This window comes from Arvicola amphibius, chromosome 5 (genome assembly GCF_903992535.2).
Source record: "Arvicola amphibius chromosome 5, mArvAmp1.2, whole genome shotgun sequence".
NCBI lineage: Eukaryota > Metazoa > Chordata > Mammalia > Rodentia > Cricetidae > Arvicola > Arvicola amphibius.
In genome coordinates, this window is record NC_052051.1 from 62013713 (window position 1) to 62040200 (window position 26488).

The window sequence follows — 26488 nt, forward strand, 5'->3', positions numbered from 1 at the left end:
ATTTGTAGTGAAAATTACCAAATTCAGGGCAAAACATTCTCATTCACAGCAGTCTACCCAATGCATTTTGCGTATCTACAGTGCATATATAAGAAAAAGTCTTAGCCATCTTACATGATTAAAATATAAACAAGTTAGAGATTAAACAGTCAGCTACTGTGATCGTGGAGCATGGAGTTTTGAATACAGTTTCTCCCTCCATGTGGGAGTCCAGAGGCGGGAAATGCACACAAAAAAGAAACTAATTTTGAAATCCTTAGCTACACCACAACATGGAGAAAACAAGTAAAGGTATCGGGTGGAAGGCAGAAAGCTCACTGTGAAGCCAAGGAAGCATGCTGTGGGGGGAAGCAATGAGTGTGTCTCTGCCTCAGAGAAGCCCCTGGGCTGCCATACCCACCTGCAACAGAAGGAACGAGGGCTTGTCAGCCAGTGAATGTGGCACTACCACATGAAGGTCTAACACTAGCTGTCTAAGCCACAAGCAGGATGTGTCATGGAACGGAAGCGGTGTCCTAGCTTCATATGCAGTTTCTTGCATGGCTAGATCATCACCCTTGAGCCAACAGACAGTTACTTTGACACCAAGAACATCAGTTTCCTTATCTTGTGAGAAGTCAAAAGGAAAACTAACCCCATAGGATCATTGCAAGGGGTAAAAGATATGCTATATGTAAAGAATCTAAGAATAACAATCACACAATAAATTTCAGTACATGCTATCATCAATCTCTCTGTGTTTACTTAAACAAAAATGAGTCCGGTCTTTCAGGAAGATTTTTACTGACTACCCCTGAGATTCACGTCGGTGATATTTATTTGTATGCCCACCAGTCATACCTTCTCATCAGCATCCACATCTTTTCAGGCAAGGCGTGGTTAGTGCTACTCAAAAAGATTTCTTTCTATAGGGTGGTGTCATGCCTGTCCAGAGACCTGGGGCCTGACAGCACTTGAAACTTGCTAATCACATCTGGTTTAGCTTTAGACATTTTCTGGGATTTTGCCAGCAGCTACGACATTTTAATGGCTACAATAAACCTCAAAGCCTCATCAAATCTTTGCTGTATGTGTGAAAATTATGTCCGCCTCAATTAAACATTCAATCTGGGTTCACACCAAGGCCTTATGGAAAGGGAGGTGAAACTGAATGGGAACTGGAGATGAAACGGACCGCTGCGATCCTGGCCATCTCACCAGATGGTATTTAGAAGAAAAAGAAATTCATTAGAGAACCCAGGCTCTGTATTTCTTTAAATATTTACTGGGTACCTTTCATGTGTTAAAAACACTGGCATCTCTAAAGATTAGCAGGGCATTTTTGTTTAAATATTCAATGTGTGTGGGGTGGGGGTGGTGTTCTCTCCTCTGTGTTTGTGGGACTTCATGTCTCTGAGAGAAGCCCAGCTTAAGGAAAATAACTCAGGAGCTGCTCAGTCTTTTCTAAGACTGCTAAGACTGCTCCACCAGCTCCAGAAGCTCACGTGGGTCCCTGGAGTGACTGAGAAGATGGTTAGTGGACGTGCGGAGGCAAGAGTGACACTCAGCAGCATCCCTAGATGGAGTGAGATGCCCCGGGGACCCTGCCCCTCCACTCTCCTTCCACCCTTTTGCTTTTCAGCATCAAGCTCACTTAGACAAGGACAGCCATGAGGGAGGCAGCCCCTGGCAGGAGAGGAAAGATCAAACAGAGATCAAGTTTCTTCTCAAATGTCTATGAAGGGTCAAGCCAAGGGCTTTGCATGGGACAGAGGGACAGGACTAAGACTGGGCACGAAGGGACAGACCACATCGTGTAACCCCACTCCCCACTATGGACACTCACTGCCATCCTGAGAGATCCCTGTCTCCTGACTCTATCAACGGAAAAGTGTAGTGAATACCCCATGCTTATTATTCTGTTTCATTATGGTACATATTCAGCTGGTATCAGAGATAGAGAGAAAACTGTCAGTTCCCTAAAAGAGAAAAAATAACCCCAAGTTCACATATAAGATTCTGTTCAAAGGATCCATTTGGTTGGACTCATTCTCCCAACCCCATCAACAGTGGGAGTGGGTGTGAGATAGAACCAGCATGCTCCTTTAAAAATAATTTACAACATTAAAAACATTAACTTGTAACCACTAAGCTTACTTGAATATCAAGTTTTATGCCCAAAATAAATATAAATGACTCCCCCTGCCACCGTGAGCACATCGTTCCCACTTTGCTTCCATGTCCAGGGCGGTCTCAAGCTGAAGACTGGGGTTTTGGAATACTCTTTCACAATAAGCATTTTTTAAAATGTTTATTTTATGTTTGTGCATAAAACTATTCCCGGTTGAAGCTCTTCATTTCCTCCAGCTCTCTTTCTGGTACCTGGGGGTACCATTTCCATATTAATACACTCCTAAATTTTCCATAGAACACTTCCATTGGAGTCACAGCAGTGCCGTGGCTAGTATTTATATTCTTGGACAAAGAGATGCCTCCACAGTGAAAATACAGAACTCGAGAGATGCCAAAGGAAAATTCCTGCCCAAGAGACACATACTTTTACCTTCTAAAAAGTCAAAAATGTGGCTTTCAGGCTTTGGGATTCTGTCATTAATTATATATTTAGATGAAATAGAACATTTACTGTGGGTTTTTTTTTATCATCAATAGGGTTGTATCAAAACAAAATATAGAGTTATAGCATATGAATGTTTTCCCACTACCTGAATCACAAGATTTCTGCTTATCATAATTGTTATAAGAATGATATAAGAATATGGTATGCTTACAATAAGCACCCATTATTATTAAAGCTATAACTATTGAATATTAGAAGAAGCAGGCAAGATAGTTCAGTAGGAAAGTGTTTGCCTTGTAAGTATGAGGACCCAAGTTTGAACCCCGAATCTGTTTTTATTTTTTTATTTTTTATTTTTTTCGAGACAGGGTTTCTCTGTGGCTTTGGAAAAGTGGATATTGTTGTGCACACTTGCAATCTTAGCACAGGAGGAGGAGGGTAGGAAGACTTTTGAGACTTGTTGGCAAAGCGGCATAGTCTACTCAGCGAGTTTCAGGTCAGAGAGAGATCCTGTCTCAAAGACAAAACCAAAAACTAAACCAACAAGATCCTGTCTCAAAGACAAAACAAAAAACTAAACCAACAAGATTCTGTCTCAAAGACAAAACCAAATACTAAACCAACAAGATGGGCTATGTTTGAGAGCTGATACCCGAGGTGTCTGGTCTCCACATATACCTGCATGCAAACTCCTCCAAACTCCTCCAAACACAAGCAGGTGAGCACACAGGAGCAGACACTGATACGGCAAGACACTGAGATGCCCAATGATCAACAACTAAATCAAAGGAATCGGTGGATTTACTGCCGGCAAACACTGCACCGAGAAGGAATGTCCCATGATGGCGGCAGGAGCCCATGGGAGAGCTCCATACCAACCCACTCCAGGAGCCAGCCATCAAATGAAACTGCTCTAATAAGCCACCCTTGCAATTATCCCATTACCTTCCAGCTGTCGCTTCAGTTTTCTCAAATCTTTTACGAGGTCTTCAAACTTGACTTGGGAGGCCAGAAAGAAATCTTGTGGTTCAGGTAGTGGGAAAACACTCTTGTCTGTTCCAGCTTCCTAAAAGACAGGGCAAAGAAAAGCACAGGGCTGGAATGATGGCTCAGCAGTTAAGAGCACTGGCTATTCTAGAGTCCCCAGGTTCAATTCTTAGCAATTGCAATGGCAGCTCAAACTTTCTATAACTCCAGTTCCAGGGACTCTGACAGCCTCACACAGACATAAATGCAGACAAAACACTAGTTACATATAAAACAAACATTGAAAAAATATAGAAAAAACAAAACAAAGTAACCAGAAGAACAATATTCTACTTCCCGCTTGTTGCCTCTGTTAACATTCCAAAGCATCAGTCAGAAAACAACAAGCTCAGTCGAGTGGTTCTATAGCAATCAGGACACTGCTCTGTTAAACTTGGACTCTGTACTTTGGAGACATTGAGTGTTTCACAGTATCGTTTTGGAATTCGAGGCATTGAGATTAGCTATTGTGCTGGCATGGGCAGTATTTCTATCATGCCTTATGGATGGAAGAGGAAACCATCAGGTAGATTCTTGTCCGCTTTTCTCTATTCCCATGGAAAAAGACAGGGGAAGCCTATGAAAGTACTTACATTGAAAGTCCCTGTTTGAGTTACACGTGCTAGCAATCAGATAACCCATCTTGGGGTGTGCCAGTGGGCGTGGACTGGCCAAGAAGACACTGGGTGGGCGATGCTACCCCCTTCCTTTACTCACCCTTTCTGCAGCTTAAACTCTGATGTGTGTGTGCACAATCCGATTTTTTTTTATGTATGCATAAAGCCTATGTAAATGCTGTCAGTTTATCTTAGGAGGTATTCATGGCAGGCATGGTTGAGCATGGTTTTGACAAGGTCCATAGCTCTATCTGATGGATGATCTGAGCTGTAAATTATCTTAAGGGACAGATACTCCAGGCATACTGAAACATAAGCGGAGCCTTAAATATCTTCTGCAGCCTAGGCTGCTTTTTCCTGAGTTGTTTAATGTAAGCTGCTATCATGCCTATCTTAGTCTTCGATTGTTTCTCTCTGTGCACACGCTCCTCTGCCAGCTTGCCTTCGCATTCCATCTTTCCTAGTGCCATTAGGACTAATTCCAAATGCCAAAAGTGCTTTACGAGGCATTTTATGATCCGCCCTCTGTCTACAGCACCAGCCTTAGACCTACTTCCCCCAAAGTCAAGTCCTACGTCCAAACTTTCATAAAACTAGAGAGCAAGGCAGTCTCTTGCCTCTAGGCCCTTGTCTACAAAGCTGTTCTTTTCCATTTCCCTCATAGCTCCTTGTTCATACTCGTCTTTCAAGGCTTAACACAAACATCACTTCCTCAAAGATTTTCAGGACCTCACCAAACCTGGGTGTTTCTGCTTTTCGAGAGTGTTTGATCCTATTACCATGGCACTTATTGCTATTAATTTAAACTTTTTAGCATTAGATTGTATGTCTGATGTGTCACTAGAATATAAGCATATCATTGGTGGGGACTCTTTCCTAGTCTTAAAATATTATATAGTATCTGATATATCAGTAAATGCACCACTACAGACAGTTCTGGAAATATTGCTTTGTGAAGTCTGCAAGTTTACCATAAGACACCTAACTATTTTAATAATAAGTAGTTTTTAAATAACTTCATACATGTATAAGGTATGTTTTGGACAAATCTATTCCCCATTCCTATAGTCTTCACATTTTTTCCCCTTCTCCTAAAACTACTTTCCTTCGCCAACTTTTCACGTTCTCTCTTAGGAGTACTGAGTCCATTTAGTACTGTCTATATGTACAGACATGTAGGACCATCTACTAGAGCATGGGTAGGCTCTCAGGGGCTTCATCCTCAGAGAAAAACGATTCTCTCTCAGCAGCCATCAATTTCCAGGGTCTTATCAGTAAAGGGTGGGAGTTTTGGACACCCCCCCACCGTCCACACTGGGATATTGGCTGTCTTCACCTTGAGCCAATCTTGTGCATGTAGCATGATAGAGAAGTCCTACTTAGAGCTGACCACTCCACAGGACTGGACATGTAATTTATGACTATATTTTCCTAATGACCCTTTCACAGGGGTTGCCTAAGACCATCAGAAAACACAGATATTTACATTATGCTTCATAAGAGGAGCAACATTACAGTTATGAAGCAGCAATGAAAATAATTTAAGTGTATTAAAGGCTCGCAGCATAAGGCAGATTGAGAACCCACTGTTCTAAGTCTTTCATTTGGATGCTTGGGGAAGGTGGCTCTCCTCATTTCATCAGTACTTAAGCCACCCAAATCCTCTCCATCTTTTGATACTTATTTTTCTCCTTTAAAAACAAATGGAACACTGTGAATGTCAAATCTGATGCAAAGTGAAAAGCCATCTAAAGCGCGTCCTACAAAGCCCCACGGGAACCCACACTGGAGGAATTCTGGTATAATATTTTGTAAGCTTTGTGTCCAACTTGACCATGGTTTCCATTTTTGTCATAAGGCAGAAAAAGAGAAAACGCTGATGATGAATCAGCCTGTCGGGTCTAGTCAGTAGGTTCAGTCAAAGCCCTGCGAGATGGATGATTTTCTTCAGACTCCACAGACCTAGACTTGGACCCAGCGCCAGGCAGAAGGAGAGGGAACTAAAGGGGCTCACCTGTCCTCAAGTCATTGCTCATCCTCACTGCCCACAGAAGTCATCACTGCTGCCCAAGGGCAAGGAGCTTCAAAAACCACATAACGCCACACTCCCTTTGAGTGCAATACGTTCTGCAGTGAGCACTGGGACGGCACCACACAAATGTGGGTGGGCTCATTCCAAATCTGCAATCATTCTGATCAGTTTCTTCCACAAAGTCAATTCCCTTGCATCCTGGACTAACTTCAGCCTCTCTATGGAACAGCTGACTGGCTAGAGGCATCTGCCCCTGTGGGCCTAGGGTTAGAAATGTCACGTGCTAAGTTTCCTCAGGGTAATTCTGCCCTGTGGGTACTTGCTGTCAGAACTTGGAGTATGCTCAGATGTGCCTTCTGCTGTTGAATTTTTTTGAAGCTCAACACATCTTCCTCCCTCCAGAAAAACAAACCTGTTTTCTCACATCTAGTTCTTTACATCTGCCAAATTATTCTACTATTGATAATATTTATATTAGATAACACGGTAATGCTTATTGGATACCTTCCTGGTAGACACTAAAAAATTAGCAGCAAATTCTGGCTCTCAAGGAGCAACGTCAAGATCATTGACAATTTGTACACTATCCACAGAAGAAGCAAAAGAGATTATTGGAGACCTTCACAGAATCGTCACCCAGGCGTCCAAGGTGGGAGTGTCGAAGATTTCTTTTAAGGACCAGGATGTGAGCAAACACTTATGTAAGGGGTCCATAAAGCATTGGACTGAATGATTGTTTTATTATGGTTTTCACTTTTTCAGATGTACATTAATTATGCTTCGTAAATGAACATTAAAAATTAATCATAACCCTAACATCCCCAAACAAGGAAACATATCTCATTCCAGGTTTTCTCTGAGTGTTACACTTTCGTCCACCTATTTTAAATATGTATGTATGTATAATTTTGAAACACATATATAATTTTTCTTTGGTTTTTGAGACAGGGTTTCCCTGTATAGTCCTGGCTGTTCTGGAACTCAGTAGACAAACTCTCCTTGAACTAAGAGCTCACCTGCCTTCGCCTCCCTGCTGGGATTAAAGGCATATGGCCACTTTTATGCATGAATATTTTCCAGGGACACTACATTGTGTCCTAAATACTTTCCACAGCAGTATGCTATTCCATTCGACAATTATACCGTGATTCATTTGACTATATTGTCAATCATGGAATACCTACAAAAAAATTCAAGTCTTTTTGCTCTTATTATCGTAAGCAGAACAGTAACTTAAGTCTTCAGCTATAAATTCCTAGAAAACTTATGCATATTTTTAGAGCTTTTGACTTGGGAAGACTGAGATCTTGCTAGCTCACTTAGCACTTATGTATGAACTAAGAAAAGGTACCCCTTGTAAAACTGCTGGATCAACTTTTAGTTTTGATTCCTTGAGGATTGCCCAAATGTGATTTACACAGCACCCGCACCATTTTACATTCTTAGGAACCGTGCCGAAGAGCTCTAAGTGGCCCCTACCCTGGCAGTGCCTTTTTATTTCTATACCGATTGACCTAATGGTTGAGTTGGGACATCTCACCATGGCTGTGACTATTGATTAGTAATGCTGAACATTTTTCAGTATACTTGCTGATCAGCAGTGTGGTCTTTCTTTATATAAAATTATGCAGTTATAAGGATCTTTATAAGGGTCTGCATTTCCTCAAATAAGCCCACAAAATAACATCATGGGGAGTTTTCTCCCTAAGACCCCCAAGTGTGTTTGATAGGAATAATAATAATAATAATTAATAATAATAATAATAATAATAAAGCAAAATTTTATAAGAAGACTTGAGGAGGCTTGAGGGGTGGCCCCATGGTTAAGAGCATTTGCTGCTCTTGCCGAGGACCTGGATTCATTTGCCAGCACCCATACAGCAGCTCACAACCACCTGGCACCTACATCCAGAAGATGCAATGCTGATGGCACTTTCTGGCCTCCACCAGGCATACATGTAGTAAGTATATGTATACACAGGCAGGCAAAGCTCATACACAGAAAATAAAAATAAATAAATCCCTTAAAAAAAAAAGGTTTGAGACATAGGTAGCTCCAATCAGGTGAGCATCGGAGTCTTGGGTCTTGATTCACTTGAAGTAGGGATCCATTTCTGTTTTGAGTATAAAAGTGTTACTGGAACCACACACAAAGACGGAAATGTACTAGAACAGTGGTTCTCAACCTGTGGGTCTCAACCCCTTCGGAAGGCAGTCCTCTTAACTTTGAGATTTTTGTCTTTTTGTATCCATTTCAAGAACCAGCAGACAGTCCTTCTTTTTCCTCAAGGTGAGGACTCTCTGTTCTTAGTTCGAAAAGCAAGAATAAAGAAAAATTGTGTTCAGGTATATTCTCAAAGACGTGCTTAATTCTAATTCAAATATATGAAAACATGTTCTTGTTTTGTTATATTCTCAAATTTAATGCCTCTAGCTTGTTCCCAGATGTATTGTTGGTAGAATTTTGGTTATCATGGTAGGTGTGATACACAGGGCTTTAATTCTAGCATTTAGGAGGCAGAGGCAGGCAGAGTGAGTTCAAGTCCAGCCTGGTCTACACAGCGAGTTTCAGGCCAGCCCAGGATACTTAGCAAGACCTTGTCCCCCAAACAAACTAGGCTGGAGAACACCCAGGCTTGATTCCCAGCATCAGTATGGCAGCTCCCAACTGCAGTGATTCCAGTTCCAGGGGATTTGGCACCTTTTCTGGCCTCTGCAGGATCCTGCACACATGTTGACACACATAAAACTCACAGAGGCAAACACAAATAACATAAAATAGGAACAAATAACAAAACATCTATAATGTTTTTATTTTCTCAACGTTGAGCAGTATATCAGAATTCAGTTTCCAATCTAGCCAGCTCCTGAAGGAATCTAGAGTCCAGAAAACCCCACCATGTGGTCACGAGGCAATGAGGGATCTATTGAAACTGGCAGACTCAGACTCAGCAGCCTCTCCCCTTCCTAACACCTCCTTTTCTATAACCCAAGTGCACCTCTTGTCTTTTGGGGAGCTCTCAGATACAAAGCTGGACAGAGGAACGCCATCCCTCCATATCGCCAGTATCCAGTACCTGAATGCTAATGAGTCTTTAGAGCGAAACCTCCCTGAAACCGTGCGCCCCGTGCCATTTTCTCGTTTCCTACCTGATCATAGTACCGCAGATAATACTTCACGACATAGTCCACCAGGTTCATCCCGTTGTCCTAGGGTTTAAAGAGAAACTCAAATGACAACAGTTCACAGGAGACCCTGCACGCTGGCCGGGCGAACACTAAAAACCCGGCTCAGGACACTTATCATTTGTGGGACAGAGTCCGATTTCTGTTACAGAACAACCAGAATTTCCTTCCTCCTCTGAGTTTCAGCCTTTTTAAGAAATACCAGCTATAAAAAGAAATGACAATACCACCATGGGTGAGGAAAACTCAAAGGGGAGACCTTTGAGCTAAGGGCTAAGACAAATATACAAACAAACAAACAATCAAAAATCATGACCCCATATTTCCTGGCATGCTGCCAAGACAGGAGGGGGTGAGAAATGCCAAAGGGGGCTGTGGACTAGAAGAGCAAATCATCCCGCCCTTCCTACCTCTCAGAAAATGTGGGCTCCTTAATGGCGTGAAAAACAATCAGGGCGAGCTTAAAAGGAAAGCCAGGCCACTTTATGACCCTGGAAGGCCAGGGGGAGCCGGCCCTCCCACAAGGCAGCCTTTGTGTCCTGTTCACAGGGGTCTAATTCTAATTTGCCAGTGTATTTCCCTTCCCTGCTCGCCCCCCCTGCCCTCATGGGGACGCCCAGATATGGGCTGGTTGTTTCTAAAAAGGTGGCTCTGCAGGGGTGTGGAGCCAAATGATAATCAGGCTCAGAGAGCTGACAGGAGACCCCAGCCCCAATTGTTGCCGGCAAAAGAATAATTCAAATACTAAGCTCAACAGTGTCTGCCACTCAAGAATGAGTAAATTACAAGTGGACAATACTAAATTCAAACAGATTTTAGCCTCTGCAGTATGACTAATACTGTATGCGGTTATCTTGTATTGCAGTCGTAGTTCAATGTCTAATCATGTATGTTAGAACCAAAAACATATGATGTATTTCATAATTGAAAATGAGGTCATATATATATATATATATATGAAAACAACAACAAAAACACATATATTCAAGTGACAACAAAGCACAGAAGCAGAAAACAAAAGTGCATGCTTTCAGATAAATTATTACTGTTAGAAGAGAGATAAATGGATCAGTTTGTAATACTTTGTTTTAAATTAAAGGTTCATCAGAAAATTAACCATAACACGTAGACATTCAGCATGAAAAGTAAATAAATACCCGGCTTTTGACGTCTTTGAGTTTGGGGAGAATTTCTAAACCATATCCATCTGCTTGTCCTCGAGTCCTATTTCCTCCATTCATATAATTTCCAAAAGCCAGGATGAGAGCTAAGATGTCCTTCACACTCTTCATGTGCAGCAAGCCCTGCAAAGGCCAACACCAGTTACTATGGTCTGGACTCCAAACACAGTCATGTTTGCTCAATGGCAAACATTTCTTAAAGGAACCAAGCCCTGACCAGTGGCTTGTAACCAGTTGTATTAGGAGTTGGCAAATATAAGATACATTTCACTGAGTGGCACCTTCCAGGTGGGGGAGTTTGAACAGCCACAGTTTCCTATAATGGAACAAAGTTATAATAATGAGGGCTGGACCTTTCTGTTTATTTTTCATTTTAGGCAGTTTTAAGGTTGATATGTTAAAGTACTTATAGGTTAATAAGAGAGAACGAAGTTAATTTTTGATAATTTAAAGTTGAATAAGGTCAGATATCTTTTCAGGATCTCTCTTGGAAGAACAGACAAAATACAAAGAATATAGTCAAACTTAGAGTAGACACAAGAGCAAGAACAGGCAAAGTCCTCAGAGATTACTTTTGATAATGCACTTTAAGGTCAGAGGTTATGTAAGGTTTTTCAAAACGTACTTTCTCCAGGAACTTGTTTCACAGTTATTAACTTCCTCAGTGTTAAGCTGCTAAGAATTTTCTTTAACTTCCTCTCATTTACATTTTTTTCTCTCTTAATATTTGCTTCAAGTGCAAACTTTCAAACGGAAAGTTTTCTATACTATTAATTGGCTTTATCTTCTTTTTTATTACATTTCCTTGTGTGTGGAGGGTGGTATTGATGGGGGTACGCAAGCACTGGGAGGTTAGAGGAAAACCTGCAGGAACTGGTTCTTGCCTTCCACCATGCAGATCCTGAACCTCAAATTCCTATCATCAGCCTTGGTGGCAGGCTCCTTACCCACTGATCTATCTTGTCAGCCCAGCTTTATCTTCTTTGATTTTAGCATAAAAGGAAAAACCAAGTTCATACCTAGTTAGACTTCTGCCCTGGTCTCCCAGCAGTTACTAGTATGTGTATAATATGTTGGTACTGGATTTTCTTTCTTCATTGAAAACTCCCTTATATGTTGGGGGTGGGCGGGGGGGGGAAGAATCATGCTTCCTGGCAAGCAGTGAAGTGTTAGAGAATTTGGGAAACATACCTGCTTCATGATCTTAGGAACATGGTGGAAGTGAAAAGGCTGGGGGTCAGATGTGAGCTTGACCAAGTACAGAGTGTGCTGGAAACAGAATGGATGTACCAACCACTCACGATCACAGTTAGTTATTTCAGGTCTCCAGAATGCTTTCATTTATGATATAGACAGATTTCAGGTGATCATCGGCATGGGCTTCAAGTAAAATCTCTTTGTGATTTGGAAAGTTGAACAGGGATCGAACTATTCTGTTTTGATGTTAGTTTTGAGTGGCCAGTAAGCACATGGTGAGGCATTGACAATTTTTTTTAAAGAATCTATAAAAAGCATTATTTTTCCCTCTTCCTTCTCTTCTTCAGTTCAGATCTCCCTTGTTCTTTCCTTCCCTACCTTGGGCAAGACAAACACCACATTTCCCTTAAAGTACAGATGACTTCCATTCATTAAGTCACTAACATTGGGTCCTCTTCACCTGTCAAAAACAGGCCTATACGTACCTTAGAGGCTCGTGTGACAATCTCTACTTTTCTGTGTAAGGCAGTGACACCTTCGGAAAACACAGCCCTGAAGATTATGCACTGGGCACGTTCAGCAAAATTGGGAATCTGGGCTAACTCATGCAGGAACCTGTAAAAATAAAAACGAATAATTTTGCTTTGTGCATAGTTATAGGGAGAAGTTAAGGAAGAGGGCTGATATGGATCGACCAGAAGGAACAGTCACAATTTCGATTTATAAAGGGAATCAGACGGGCTGACTCAAGGAGCTAGAAGGGTCTCTGCTCCATTGTTGACAGCAGGGTCTCCGCTGAATTCCTCCAATGCTGAATAATGCAGACGAGCACAAAGTTTATGCAAGTATTCTGAAAGCATTGCTTTTCTCCTGCTATTCAGAGGAGAGGCTGAACCCAAATGGAAATCCCTGGTTTTTAACTGCATGAAAAAAATGACAGTCAACTCCTGGGACGTGCAGAATTCTCTAAAGAGTATATCACCATAAGCAGAGCAAACTGAAGATTTTGAAAAAAAGATCTATAGTCAATTGATAAGATATTATTGAAATGAGATTGCTGTTATTTCTGCTCAGTTATAGAACAGTCTATAGTGATCTAGTTTTCCAGGTATTTGTTCACCCTTTGGGTCAATTGACCCACATAGGCAGCTCAGGACTTAGAAAAGAAGCAGAAATTCATAAAGTAGACACCCTAAAAATCTTTAAAAAGTTGGCCAAACAACTCTCAAGAGTCAAAATTGGTTACTGCTCTACACACAGTGGCTCACTGTCTGAGTGGCTGGGCACTGGTGTCTTCTCCGAAATGAAGCTGGAAGAGCCTTGTGCTTTTGAGGCCAACCACCACAGGAAAGAGTATAAAGTAATATGAGTTGAGACAGTTGGCTATGAACTCAGAAAGGGGGAGAATCCACTAACAGCCCTTAATTTCAGTCTGGAGTTGAAATGATTATTACCTGATATTTCTGAAGGTCTTGGTCAATTTATAACACTATCACTTTTTGAAATTTTACAGTTTTCCACCAAATGTACTTTTGCAGATGAATACAGTTGTTATTCTCCGTGTCAGAGGAGAAAGAGGAGAAGGAGCAGCAGGAGGTGGAGAGGAGGAGTTGGAGGACCAGGAGGAGCAGGAGCTGGAGGAGCAGATAGGGCATAGGGACAGGAGGAAAAAGGGGAAGGGGTCAACTTTCTTTTGTTGGCAGTCTCGGTATGGAGCTCAAGTTGGTCTCTAACTTACCATTCTCCTGCCTCAGCATACTCAGTTGCTGGAATTAAAAGGCTGTACCACCATCCCTACCTTCTATGCCCATTTCTGTCCTTATGTTTGCTTTCTTGCCCTGTATTCTGTTCCTTTCACAGGTTTTTGTGGGGAGGTGATTTAGAAGTCTGGTTTGTTGTTGTTGTTGTTGTTGTATGCTTTGTTTCTGAGACAAGGTCTTACTTATAGAGTTTAGATGACCTCAAAATTTCAATCTCTCTGGCTCGGCTTCCCAAGTACTGAGATAATAGTTGTCTAACACTATGCTCTGGTAAGAGTTAATACATTTTTTTAATCAGCTACTTTCCTTAACTCCCCCAACCAGGTCCTAGTTGTCATCCTCCCCCCCCCCCCCCCCCGTCCCAGCCTTTTAAAATACTCTGGAAAGGAAGCATGAAGAACTCAAAAGAGAAAGCACTCCCTTGTCTTCAGGTTCTGTGCATGCAGCTATCCTCATACTACATGCTACAGCATTTTAACAGAACACAGAAGTATTGCTTAGGCACAGGAAGAAAGTAATTACCCTTCCTTTCTAAATTGTTCCCTCCTAAGTACAGTACAGCATTGACCAGAGTCATTTATCATGGGCAACCTCAGAGCTCTCGCCAGTTTCACAGAGGGTCAGCGGTACACATCTCGGGGGACTGGCAGCATTTGGTTCTGTGATGAGTTTGGGAAGGTTTGCTCCTTTAGATGCTGAGAGCTATTCCAGAAAATGCCCTGCATTTCTCCCCTCCCCCAAATAACCACGTCATCTCTTCACACCCTGTGTAGGACCGTGTTCTCTGGACTAGGTAAATGCCTTCCTGAAGATGAACACAGTAGCGGAGCAGCCACAGACGGCACACGAGGGAGGAAACAGCAGTGCCTCTGCTCACTCACCAGGAATGGATGGGAAGCAGGGAATGCCAGAGGAAAGACAACCAACTGTCCCTCAGAGGAGCCAGAGGACCCATCTGTGGCAACAGGGCCAGAGGCTCCTCAACAAAGAACAGACTAAAACTGCAAGGCTGTCTGAGATTAAAAACTTGCTAGGATCAGGGCTTGCTCTGGGAAGGTTCTCAAAGCGTCTCAAGGAGCTGGGGAAAGACAGCAGATGGAGGGGCTTTGCTTTTGTACAGAACCTTATCAGTGGTAATGAGTTCTAGTGCCCTGCCCATGGTTGCTCAGGTCTGCAGGGGTACGGGAAGCCTTTACAGGTACATAGGGCCTGGGAACAGGGTTAGGCTTACATATAGTTCCCTTTTTGATACTGTAAAAAACACACCCTGTCATTCACAGCATCATGGGGGCTCAGTGACCACAGCCCGCATTGCTTCCCCAGACCGTTCATCACTGATCACACCTTTTCCACATGTCGGTAATCATAGATGGTGTCTATAAGGAATCTGGGTGGAAGTAAATGGAGTTTGATATTCTGAAATGAACTTTTTTTTTCTGAAAAAATGGAGTTTTTTTAGGCAGAGAATACTTGTAGTTTTTTTTTTATTTCATATAATCACTATAGCAGTGGCATGGCTACCTGCAAGCATTAGCAGGTTTTAGGCTGGAAGAACTGGAAAGGTGAGTGGGCCCGTGATGGAGAAAGGCAAGTGGATAAGGGGGCTGTGGAGCAGGAAGAGCCTAAGTGACTGGTCCTTCCTGACGCTGGAAGAGCAGATGACTTGGACACATTTGGTCAGATTTAAAGATCTAAAACACCAGAGAAGTAAAATCAGAGAACCGAATATATGATTTTATGCAACTTTCAGCACAAACATCACAAGGCAAAGGCTCAAGGAAAGGCGCCATACCTCATTTCTCATTTGTCTGGCAAAGTTCCCACAGGAAAGGTCATCACAAAGGCTACGTGAACCAAGTGTCTGATGAACTCTGGCTCCGCTCCCTTGTGTTCTATCTTCTATCTACACGTGCGGGGATAATAAGCCATTACAGATCCCCCAAGCACAGTAGGCCTTCATATTTACAAATACTCATGGGCTAATTTCCACTTGGGGGTAGTCTACAGTTTCATTCTGGATTCTATAACTCTTCTCGTTCTATAAGAAAGGACAGAAGCACGAACGAGCGAGCTTTCCCTCCTTATGCAATGTGGTTTATTTCCCCAGGAAGGACTCCAGCTCAGCCTGAATCCACAACAGAAGGCCTGAGGCTCACCTTGTGTGGGTTTTACAGCTACCGTGGCAGCTCGCTCACAGGCGGGATGATGCTGTGTGATCCAGTCTTTGAAGAGACTAAGGTGATCTATCACCATTGTTCAGAATCCTCTAATGATCTAAGATACGTGTTCAACAGGGGTCACATTCATGGTATTATTTCACCATGCAGCCTATACCCCAGGAAGGAAAACAATAAACACTGTAGCTAGCTGTGGACCCAGTGAAAGGTCCTATGTGATGTGCACAATAGCCTCTCTGCAGACCTTAGGAGGCCAGCTTTGGGCCTAAGTGGTCAACAGATCAAACCAGGAGTGCCAAATCCTCCCTCACCAACACATCTCAGGGGAGTCAAGGGACATCCTTGGCAGGAGTGACTCTCAGAAAGCCAGGTTTCAAGCAGATGACACCTCTGTGAGAAACGGCCTTCTAAATCTGGCATTGGGGTGTCAGAGCTGATGAGGTGAGTGATGAGGGCAGCCTCTCCATGCTGTGATTTATAGGACTGGGCACCACACGACTCTTAAGAAACCGAAATGCTAGACTCAATGATTCATATTTCCCAGTATGTAAAACATGCTTATAGTCCACTCGCTGGGAATAAGTGGCAAATAAATCACCAGAGAACCAGACTCTGGCATAGATCAGACAAGAGCTGCCTTCAGAGACGCGGAGAACAAAGGCGAGGTCTGCTCGGGTCCAGCAACCTCTCTACGTCTCCATGCCAGTCCCTCGGCCTTGTCTGCCACCTGTGCAGCCCCACATGACAGGCAACTCTGCCTCTGGCAATAGTGGTGAGTGATCAGGAGTCAGCACAACGGCCCCCCAAACTTTGAAAATGCTTATCTAGCTAAATCACCGGTGGAGCCAGGAGATAATAAGCAGTGCACTAATTAGTTGCCACCATTATTCTGTGCCCCGGCAATTAGTGTTGAGGAATGATGCTGAGAGGCTGTACCACAAAGGGCAGAGGGATGCCTCTCACATCAGTGCTTCATTGTACCCCATCCTCTCGGTCGACAGCAGGTTTTACTAAGTGGGTTGAGTGTGGACAAATTAGAACTAATGGACCAAACCCAATCAGCCATTTCTATGTATGTGACTCATGAAACGAAGAATGGCTTTCATACTTTAAATGATTGCACAAAGTATAGAAGCTTTTTTTTTCATGTAAAATGACACGAAATTCAAATCTCGGCAATTCTATATAAAGTTGATGTCCAGCTGTGTCCCTTTGCTTTCATAGCCTTACCCATGGTTGCTTTGAAACCACGATGGTGCAGTGGCTGACTTGAGGACCCATGAGAGATCCTTTCACCCATAAAGTATAAAATATTATCTAGTCTTTTACAGGAAAAGTTTGCCAACTCCATCATTTTGCATACTCATCCTGTCTAAATGCTTGCTGTGCCCCACCATCTCTAAGTACCAGCAGTGGCCGAGCCAGTGTCCACATATCTCACCACTGGTCACTTTTCCTGTGACCATTAGCGACGTAACAGAGTGAATTCACAGTCAGTGAATCTGACTTCTAGGTGAGCAGCATCAGCAGTGGTGGAGGCGGTGAGCCTGACGTCTGATGCTAATGAGACGAAAGGGCAGTGGAATCCCATTGGAATTGACCTACACATATTCTAAGGCTTTACAGATCGGCTTTAAAAGCCACATGAGAGGATTTCCTCTGAGGTCCATAAGTTATCAGCAAGGTTTGACAGTACTTTTGGCAAACCTAAAATCTCTCACAAACTCCCTTGCCCATCACTTAGAGATGTTTCCTTCTGGGTCTGTCTATGAGAACTGCGGCATCCAGACAGAAGGCACAGAGTACAGAGTATAGGACAGAACCTCAGATGCCTGCAGGGGTAGCCTGCTACACTCCATCTCATTTGTTTTCTCTTTGCTTCCTGCAGCTGCCTGTCCCTGGCTGCAGAAGGTTGGCGTGAATGGAACAGGAAGCACTCACAGTAGCAACAGGCACAAGAGCCCCAAACTAAGGGCACAATGGCAGTCTTAGTCCCTAATATGTTGTGGGGGACTCTCAGGAACTCATCTGGGGCTTGCAGACCTCAAGGGTCTAGCCAACAGGAAGCCACTCAGCTATGCAGCAGAGGTCCAAGTTCTCAAAGCATGGGAGACAGTACTGCAAACCAGAGCTAGCCACGGGAGAGAATTAATGGAAAGAAGAGTGAGCCACACAGAAGGAGGAGATGTTTGTGGGAAACCTGTCATGTTCAGGCTACGTTTATCAAGCATGACATTTAAGAAAACCAGTTTGAATTTGGTCCGAGACTCTGCTGTCATCTTTTTTAACACATGAGCAAATCTTGAGGCAGAATAGCAACGCCTTCTTCCTTCCTCAGTTACCCTTTTGGCTAAAATGTTTAGTCTAGGAGGAATTAAGTTGCTCGAGAAAGAAATGGGAGTGGTGTGGGGTGAGAGCAGGGGGAGAGGCACCCTGCATCCAACAGCAAGGATCACAGCAGCCTTCCCGGCAGCCGAGTCATCCTGCTGGATGCAATAGGGCACAGAAGGACGCTGTTGTAACTCAGCTCTCTGTACCATCTAGACTTGACATTCATAGCTGGTAGGTGGACAGATGGAGTTCGTAGAACCCCTTTCAGACTAACCAAAGGTAATTCAAGGCTCCTTACTGTTCAGGTTTGTCCAGCAACTTCAAGTCTTCTTCTTTGGAGGTCTCATAGTACTTTCTTATTCTAGTCAGTTCATCTTCTTGGGCTCGCTGCATCGGGAGGAGAAAAGAAGCAAACAACACACACAGTCAAGTGAATCAGCCTAAGACCATAGACATCAATTTCTGAGCCCACACCCTGCAGCCCTGGCCTAAAGAACGCCACAGGTTGGGCCTGGAAACCCCTTCCAGGTCATCCTGATACACGTTCAAGTTTGGCAGGTACTAGCTAAAGTAAACTGTCGTGACAAGTGCACACATCCAGACGCACAGGTCGAGAGAGTTGACAGCTTGAATCTCCTGTAGGCAGTGGCAGGCCAGGCTGCCCTTAGCTGTCTCTTCTCCAGAACTGTGGTCCTACCTTATATGGGCTTCCCAAGCGATTATTAGTAGTCGCCACTTTCACTTTTTCTGATTTTAATAAGTATGTGTTGTTTACACTACTCATTTAGGCATTTAGTAACATGCTTTAAAATTTGCCCAACATTTCCAGTTGTGTAACAGACTTCCTCTACTGGCCATACGCATACTTTTGAAATCATGGTAACAACAGAAAGCATCAGAAGGCACCTTGTTTGATAGAGTTCTATGCCATCAATTACCATATCCTCATTTTTCAGAGGAAACTCCCTAAGGTTTGCACTAATATACTGGTAATGAGTTTTGGATTCAGAGTCCTCACACTGCCTTCCAGGCACTCAATAAATGCACCACTAACTTCCAATGGTCGGATACTTGTAAGGCTCTGGGTTTATTCATGAGTACTATGTGGATAGGGAGATGCAAAAAACCTCTCACTCAGTACTAAATAATTTCTTACATACGTGAAGAATGTGAGAATATGCAGGAAACTGGTGAGCTCGTTGGGCTATACTAGCCTATGGAAATTTAAGGTCCCCACGCACGTACATGTTTAACTCAAGCATCCTGTGAGCTGAATGACCATAGCATGTCACGGAGCCCATGCAGTTATGTGAGAATTGCCATGGCTTAGAGAATCCAGTTCCACCCATACTTCTGCACCCTAACAGTCAATGAACAGAGCAGATGACAACCATGATTCTCCAGTATCATCACCTCACAAGGGCCTATGGATCCCGCTCACTATTCCCACTCACAAAGATTTTGTGCATTACAGTGATGTTTCTTACACATGATTCACAACGTTCCCAAACTGTGTGACTTGGCTTTCTGGGATGTGATTTGGGCTCCATGAGAACTCACAGGTTGCTTGATCAAATTCTTTTTTTTTAAAAAAGATTTATTTATTTATTATGCATACAATGTTCTGTTAACATATATACACCAGAAGAGGCACCCAGATCTCATTATAGATGGTTGTGAGCCACCATGTGGTTTCTGGGAATTGAACTCAGGACCTCTGGAAGAGCAGCTAGTGCTCTTAACCTCTGAGCCAATTCTCCAGCCCCTCAAATTCTTATTCTACCTGACCTTTTTCTATTGAATAAGGCTTCTGTGGGGTTCAGATTCTGACTACCAAAGAACACCAATGGCTCGGTGATGTTTAGGCTAGAAAGAAAGACAAAAACTCAGTTCTGTATGCATTTGACACTCACATTTTCATACAAGGCTGCCAGGGTCTCTAGGTCAACCACAGAGTCATCCACGTTAAATATGGCTGTCGAAAAAAAAAGAGAGAAAGGAGTAAGGTTTTGACTTGATCCCCCACCAATGTTCACCCCAGGCCCAGCTTCCCCACAATATCGGCCTGCACTTCCTACACAGGTTCTGCCTGGCAGCTTGTTCCTGTTCCCCTTCCTTTCATTCCATGGGGGTTCATTTAAAAGCAAACTCAAAATTGTCCCTCTGGCCGGCCTGAGTGTTAGCCCTGCCTTATTTAATTCTTCAGGCTTTGAGTCCTTTTTGTCTTTTAATTTAGGCTCCACAGGAGAAGGGTTTGAGCTTTTAAACTAAATCAGTTTGGAGGTTGGAAGCACAATTTTAAATCTTTCTTCCCGGCTGGTAATTGAAGAGATTTAGCACTTAATGTAGAAGAATTGACTCTTGCCCATTACCAGGAAGGGAAAGAGAAGAAAAAAGGACGATGTTGGCAAATTAAATGAATTCAAGCATGTGATTCCAGGCACCTTTCTGTGGCCGCCGCAAACATCTTGTTTGGATTAAAAAGACAAGAAAGAATAATCATTGCGTCAATAGCGAATTAAGATCACAGAAACCTCCCATGAGCCAGCACCAAGGTAAGTTTTTATTTCCATGTTTTTTTTTTTTTTAATTAGGATTCTGCCTTTGGTTCTGTATCTTAAATGAGTTATTTTGCCTTTAGTTAATGTGCTTATGATTTCATCTGTGGAGGTTCCTTCCCATACACGCTAGGATACACATGCGACAGATTTTTTAAAGCTCTAATGGAATTGGCTATCAAAGTGTTTGAAATTGGCAGGGCCCACATCTTTAAATAATTATTCAAAACTAATAAGGTTTGTCCCCTCAGTGCTACCTCTCTTCCCTGACTTTACATTGTGAAATTAACCAGCGTGCTAGTAAATTTTCTCTGTGGCAGGCTAATTAATTTTATTAAACCAACCAGTGATGCTTAGAATGCCTTAAAGTTCTGCTCTCTAAGTCGTTCGTTCCTTCCATTACACCAGGCTTCCCTGGAGAATGTAGAGAATGAGGTGAGGGGCAGGTTGCTTCTGAATTTTTTTTTCTTCCTCCTATCATTTAGACTCATATATGAAGGCATTCAAACACTTCAATAAAATTAGTTACCTGAGCCTAGGGCACATTCCTACCCAGAACACCAAGAGGAATACTTAAAAGTGCTTTGCACCTACCTTCTCTAACTTAGACCCTCATCCACAAATTATTTCTAGACTTGTGGATGGAGGGCAGGGGCGATTAGAAGATTACTGACAAGATTCTACTAAGGAACCAGGAAAGTCAGTGTGACCCCCGCCATCAGAAAAAAAAAATGTGATTTGGGATAAGAATGAAAGAACTTAGTGTCTCAGGACTGGTGTATTGTTTGTGGAGATAATAGAGATTCACTAATTGGTCAGATGGACGATCTAAATGGCTGATGTTTTAAACACTGGCAAATAGAAAAGGCCAGGAACAATGTCTCTTTTATATAAACTCCAATATGCTGCTTTAAAAATTAGCTGATATGAATGAATAAGAGAAGGCACATATTTAAAGATAGATTTTAAAGGAATGACTGCTTAAAAAAAAATCAATGCACCCTGAGTACTGTTTCTGAGCTTGGAGCCTGAATCAAAAAATCTCTGTCACCAAGAAAGAGAGATCTGGGGTTTTTCCACCCTGAGCAAGTTCTTGGTTTGAAAGAGTTAGTCAGCTTCGACCCCAGATACATGGTTCAGTGGTTTGTATTTCTGTGTACCAGGAAGCAAAAAGAAAATATGAAGATGGGATGGGGCCAGAAACAGGCGGGGTTCTGGAGACTTTTATTCACCCATTCATCCTCCTAGGCCCCGAGTAATCATCTGTTGATTGAGCACGAAAATCAGCTTTCAGAAATTGTTTTCAAGGGTCATGGCTATCTAAGACAAAAGTATTGAATCTCATGAAATTAATATCTTAGATTGAGGGATAAAGATAATAAATGCACAGTTGCAGGTGGCAATAAACTTTAAAGGCAGTAAACTGGGCTAGGGGAATAGGCTAGTTGCAGCTTAGCATGCATGGATTCCTGGGTCTGATCCTTAGCATCCAAACGAACAGGAAAAAGAAATAACAGACAAATGTCTATAAGAAGACATAACATGATCATGAAAAGTTTCCTGAGGGAGCTGACATGAAAGACTTAAAAAGGTCAATTTTGTGAATAACTTGGCAGGAAAATATTCCAGGGAGAGGTAACTGCAAAAGCAAGATTCTTCTGGAGTGGGACTGAGTGGGTGGGATGACGCTCATGAACAAACCTAACATTCTCCAAGCTATGGGCTAATGTTACCGGTAGGTCGCTGGGACCTGAGGATAGCTATAAGACAGACCTGACACCCTTCACCCCTCACTGAAGATACTGAGTGAGGCCATATATGAGGTTGCCACAACATATAAAATAGAAGCTCATGCCAGAACCTAAGAAAGGTCTATGGTGATCATGACTTCAAATATGCATTGCTATGTGTGTACAAGCTTGCTAATCCTCTCTCTCAACCTCTAAGAAGCTGAAGACTTGGGACTACCAGAAATTCATGCTCTAAGTATAGCTTCCGTAATTCTTTGGTGTTTCAGGTGGTTGTTTTTTTTTTTTTTTTTTTTGTTTTTGTTTGTTTGTTTGTTTGTTTGGTTTTTTTTTTGCCAGGAAACCCTCTTGGATCTTCCCGTCCGAATCCAACTGAGGTGTAACTCAAAAAGTTTAATTAACATGACACGTATAGACTCGGCCTTCTCCAAGTTATAAAGAATACCGTGTAAGTATCTTAAAGGAAATTTAGTACATCCAGACCTATCGATATACCCTAACGCTTATTTCTAAGTTCAGTCCTTCCCTCAGGCCATCCTTAATTATAGAACCAGAGTTAGTTAGTTTGCTAGCTGTTTAAGTCATGAGTGGAAAGAATGATTAAGTACTGAGTTAATCAGCTAGTTAGTTTGTCTGCTAGTTAGCTGTTGGCTTGTTTCTTTGCAAGGCCAGAGACTGAACCTAGCACCTAGCGCATGCTAAGCAAATGACCTAACAAGGAGCTGTAACCAACAGTTTCCTTTAACACACGCCTCAAGATTACTTGCTGTTTACAACACTTCAGTTGCCTCTCTTTCAAATATTGGATAAAGCCTTAATTCCTTGTCCTGTTTTCAAACTCATTCTGTCCTTCGTGTACTCCTGTAGTCTCATCTCTGACTCCTCCTCCTCCTCCTCCATGCATCTCAGATGTAACTCCCCATCTCTTATGATACCTTGGGTTCCCCCCTTTCCACACCCTATCTACCAAGGCCCAGTACTCAGAAATTCCCTGCCCTGGAAGGACACTCTTGAATTCCAGGGTAGAGGGCCCTTGGTCTGCCACAGGACTTCGCTATATTTTAAATGCGATAGAGACAGTGTAATGATAAAATGTGCAGCATGCCAAGTATGCAATAGCTTCTCTCCTGCACTAGACTGGGAGAGCCCTGGAGTCAGGGATAGTTCCTTAGGCACCTTGGCCACTCTTCCCGGAATGAAAGGGGCACAAACCAGTGTGGTGCGTGTCTGTGTGTGTGTGTGGGAGGGGGGAGTGGGGGCAAGCGGGAGAGAGATGGAGGGGCTACAGGGCTCACACAGACTGAACCTCGCCGATAAGAGGCAAGTTTCTGGATGAGGAGAGCTTTGGGTCTTGAAAATACATAGGGACACTGAGGTGAAGATGGGCAAGACTTAGACAAATCAGAACATTTGAATTCAGTTTGCTGTGCTCCTTCTTAATTATTCTTTTCCAAAACTCTAGGTTTGTTTGATTGGGTTTCACAATCACCATGTTCAGTCACTCTCTTACTATAGGTAAACTGTAGTCCTCAATACTGAAAGACAAAATTAATTTAATAAATGGTTTTCTAGTCATTAAAGTACGAATAAGACAGGTGCTGCTCCCATCATTACACCTTCAGATAATTTTTTCTTTCTTTCTTTTTTTTTTTTTTTTAAAAGTCACCTTAGAATAAAAATTTCCAGTTCAAGTTAACTGGTCTATTGTTTCAGGCAGATTCCTGAACTCCATTTGTTAATCATCATTCATTAAGGCAAACTCTTGCCAGGCAAAGACAATTTCTAAACTTACAATAAATCCCAGGGAACACAAAATGAAAGGATATGGGACAGTGAAAGGAGATGCAGACAGGGTCACAGAACCCTCTAGAAATGGCAAGTAATTCGGCTTGCAAAGAATTAACTAAAGGGACTGAGGAGATGGGTCTGCACATAGTGGAGGATGAGACCTTGTAGAAGTAGAGCCTTGTTAAAGGACCCGCAATGTGCTGGATGAGTACCAGGATCTGCTGGGCAGTTCTGTGCTGCGGAATCTACTGGACGGGCCAGCATTTGGAGAGTTTAGCACCCAATGCAGTGACTAAGGTGTGAAAAACCTAAAGGGCACAGACAGAAAAAACAGGGAAGTGGGTGAGGTACTCTCTGGAGTTACCTTTGATTCTGGAGACTCAGGGAACTGGGAGGTGAAACCACATTGAGGCTTTAGAAAAACCCCCATGCTATCTCCATAGAAGTAGACAAAACAGATCTTTCTCCCAGGGCCCATAGGTGGATGGAACAGAACAGATCTTTCTCCAGGGCCCATGGGCGGGGTGGGGGGATCAGAAGAAAGGGAATGCTAAAGAAAAATGAATATAAAGAGTTTGGCCCCATTGACATGTTTCCAGTAAATCCTCGTGTTAACTAGGTATAGAACTATAGGTTAACTATGATTAAAATAAAATCTAAAGACAGAGGAAGCAGTCTCAAGAGATTATCTGGTTGATCCTGAGATCTTTCAAAAGATTAAATTATTTCTATTTTTCCTTCCTATTGAACACCCACGAAAGGAAGGCTTGGCCACAGGTCTAAAACCTAAAACCTCTAGGTCTCTGCGGAGAGCTGTCATCCATAGACATAATTCAGTTTCCTATTCACCAAATGTAGTCTAGTGCTGGCGGGGTGGGGGTGGCAGGATCCGTATGTCAGAGAGTTCTTAAAATACAAAATCAATAAATGACCCAATCACCCACAAGCATTTATATCCAACTTAGAAGCCATTACAAGAACTTAAGAGATGAGTTAAGTGGTGAGCACAGTCTTTGATTAAATCATCTGTGGAATTCTCTAGAATCAGATTGCTTTGTCCTCCATTTTCTACTAGGAAATATGCATCCTTGACTTCAGACATAGGTCAACAAAGGGCTCGCCTAACGCATGCGAGGCCACGGGATCACCCGGTAGTACCACAAAACAGTAACAACAAACAGCAAATACATGAATAAACAAACAAACAAACACACTCCTCTCTCTTTCTCTCTGCCATTTGCCTGTCTCAAAAATAGGTGTTCACCTTTCACCTTACAAACCGAATCAAACTGCCTGCCTGCACAAGTCTCTAGCCAGCCGCAGAGCTTCAGTACAGTAACCCCAAGTAACCGTAGCTCCGGTTCCATCTGCAAAGGGCTCATTATTCCAACACTCCTGCAGACGGTGTCAGAAAGGTGAAGTGTCAAATCCACAAAGGGGAGACCCCAGCAGCTCTGAGCTACTGCCATATCAATCATGGCTGGTGGCTTTTACTTTTATCTCCCTCCCTCCCCAGTAGTCCCCACCTCACACTGTCAGTTCGGGTAGAATATTTCACCTACACCTCACAATATGTCAAAAGGAAGGAGACACACGCTGTGAAAAGCTGGTAATTTTATTGGGTTCCTTTCCCTTTAAAAAATCCATTCCTTGGTCAAGTCTGGTTTCTGGGCTTCTTTTTTTCGCAGGGAAATTGAGGCAAACATTTTTATGTGGTCCTCTGGTGCCTGCTCTGTGCTCCCAGGATTATATACACAAGGGTCATTAGAGTAGTGTTTCGCCCATTAAGATATAATAACCGTCAGCAGGGACAAAAAGCAGGCCGGTATCACAAATTCAAACTAACAGGCACACATAAAAACTATGCGCCTGCTTGAGGCACATGCGCAGGTCAGGGTCTTACAACAGGCAAATCCCTCGCTGGCTCTTCTGTTGGAGAAGGAGGAAGAACCTACAAGTTCTCTCAGCCCTCCAGAGCTCTCTCTCTCTCTGAGGGTACCGTGTCTAAATCAACAGTGTGGTTGCTGTTTGGAAGGTGTGTTATTAGGAGAACAAAGAAAGACAAGGAGAGAGACTTCTCACAAGAATGCTTGTTCTTCCGTTTTCTTTTGATGGTGCTGGAGTTTGCCCCTGCTTAGAAGTACTCTACTATTAAGATACGTTTCCAGCTTGGGAGATGTTCATTTTGACTGAAGAATCACCTCCATGCAAGAGCTTTGGAAGAGAGATGACACATGCCTTTCTTATAGACTAGCCAAGGAAAATCTGGTTATCTAAAGGACAGAGATGCCACAGACAGATAGGTTTGTAAAATAATTCTTATGCAGCCC

At 42.8% G+C, this 26488-nt stretch overlaps 1 protein-coding gene across 3 annotated transcripts in view; it reads right to left on the bottom strand.

The window, feature by feature from the left end:
• Fmn1 (formin 1) overlaps window positions 1-26488 on the bottom strand; it is a 330990-nt gene that overhangs the window by 103316 nt on the left and 201186 nt on the right. For all 3 annotated transcript variants that reach the window (XM_038330188.1, XM_038330186.1, XM_038330189.1), the window contains 6 exons: window positions 19978-20039; window positions 18363-18451; window positions 12282-12411; window positions 10576-10722; window positions 9383-9442; window positions 3503-3623 (listed from right to left, as the gene is read on the bottom strand). In XM_038330188.1, coding sequence (XP_038186116.1) covers window positions 3503-3623; window positions 9383-9442; window positions 10576-10722; window positions 12282-12411; window positions 18363-18451; window positions 19978-20039 — 609 coding nt within the window. The remainder of the gene's footprint in view (window positions 1-3502; window positions 3624-9382; window positions 9443-10575; window positions 10723-12281; window positions 12412-18362; window positions 18452-19977; window positions 20040-26488) is intronic.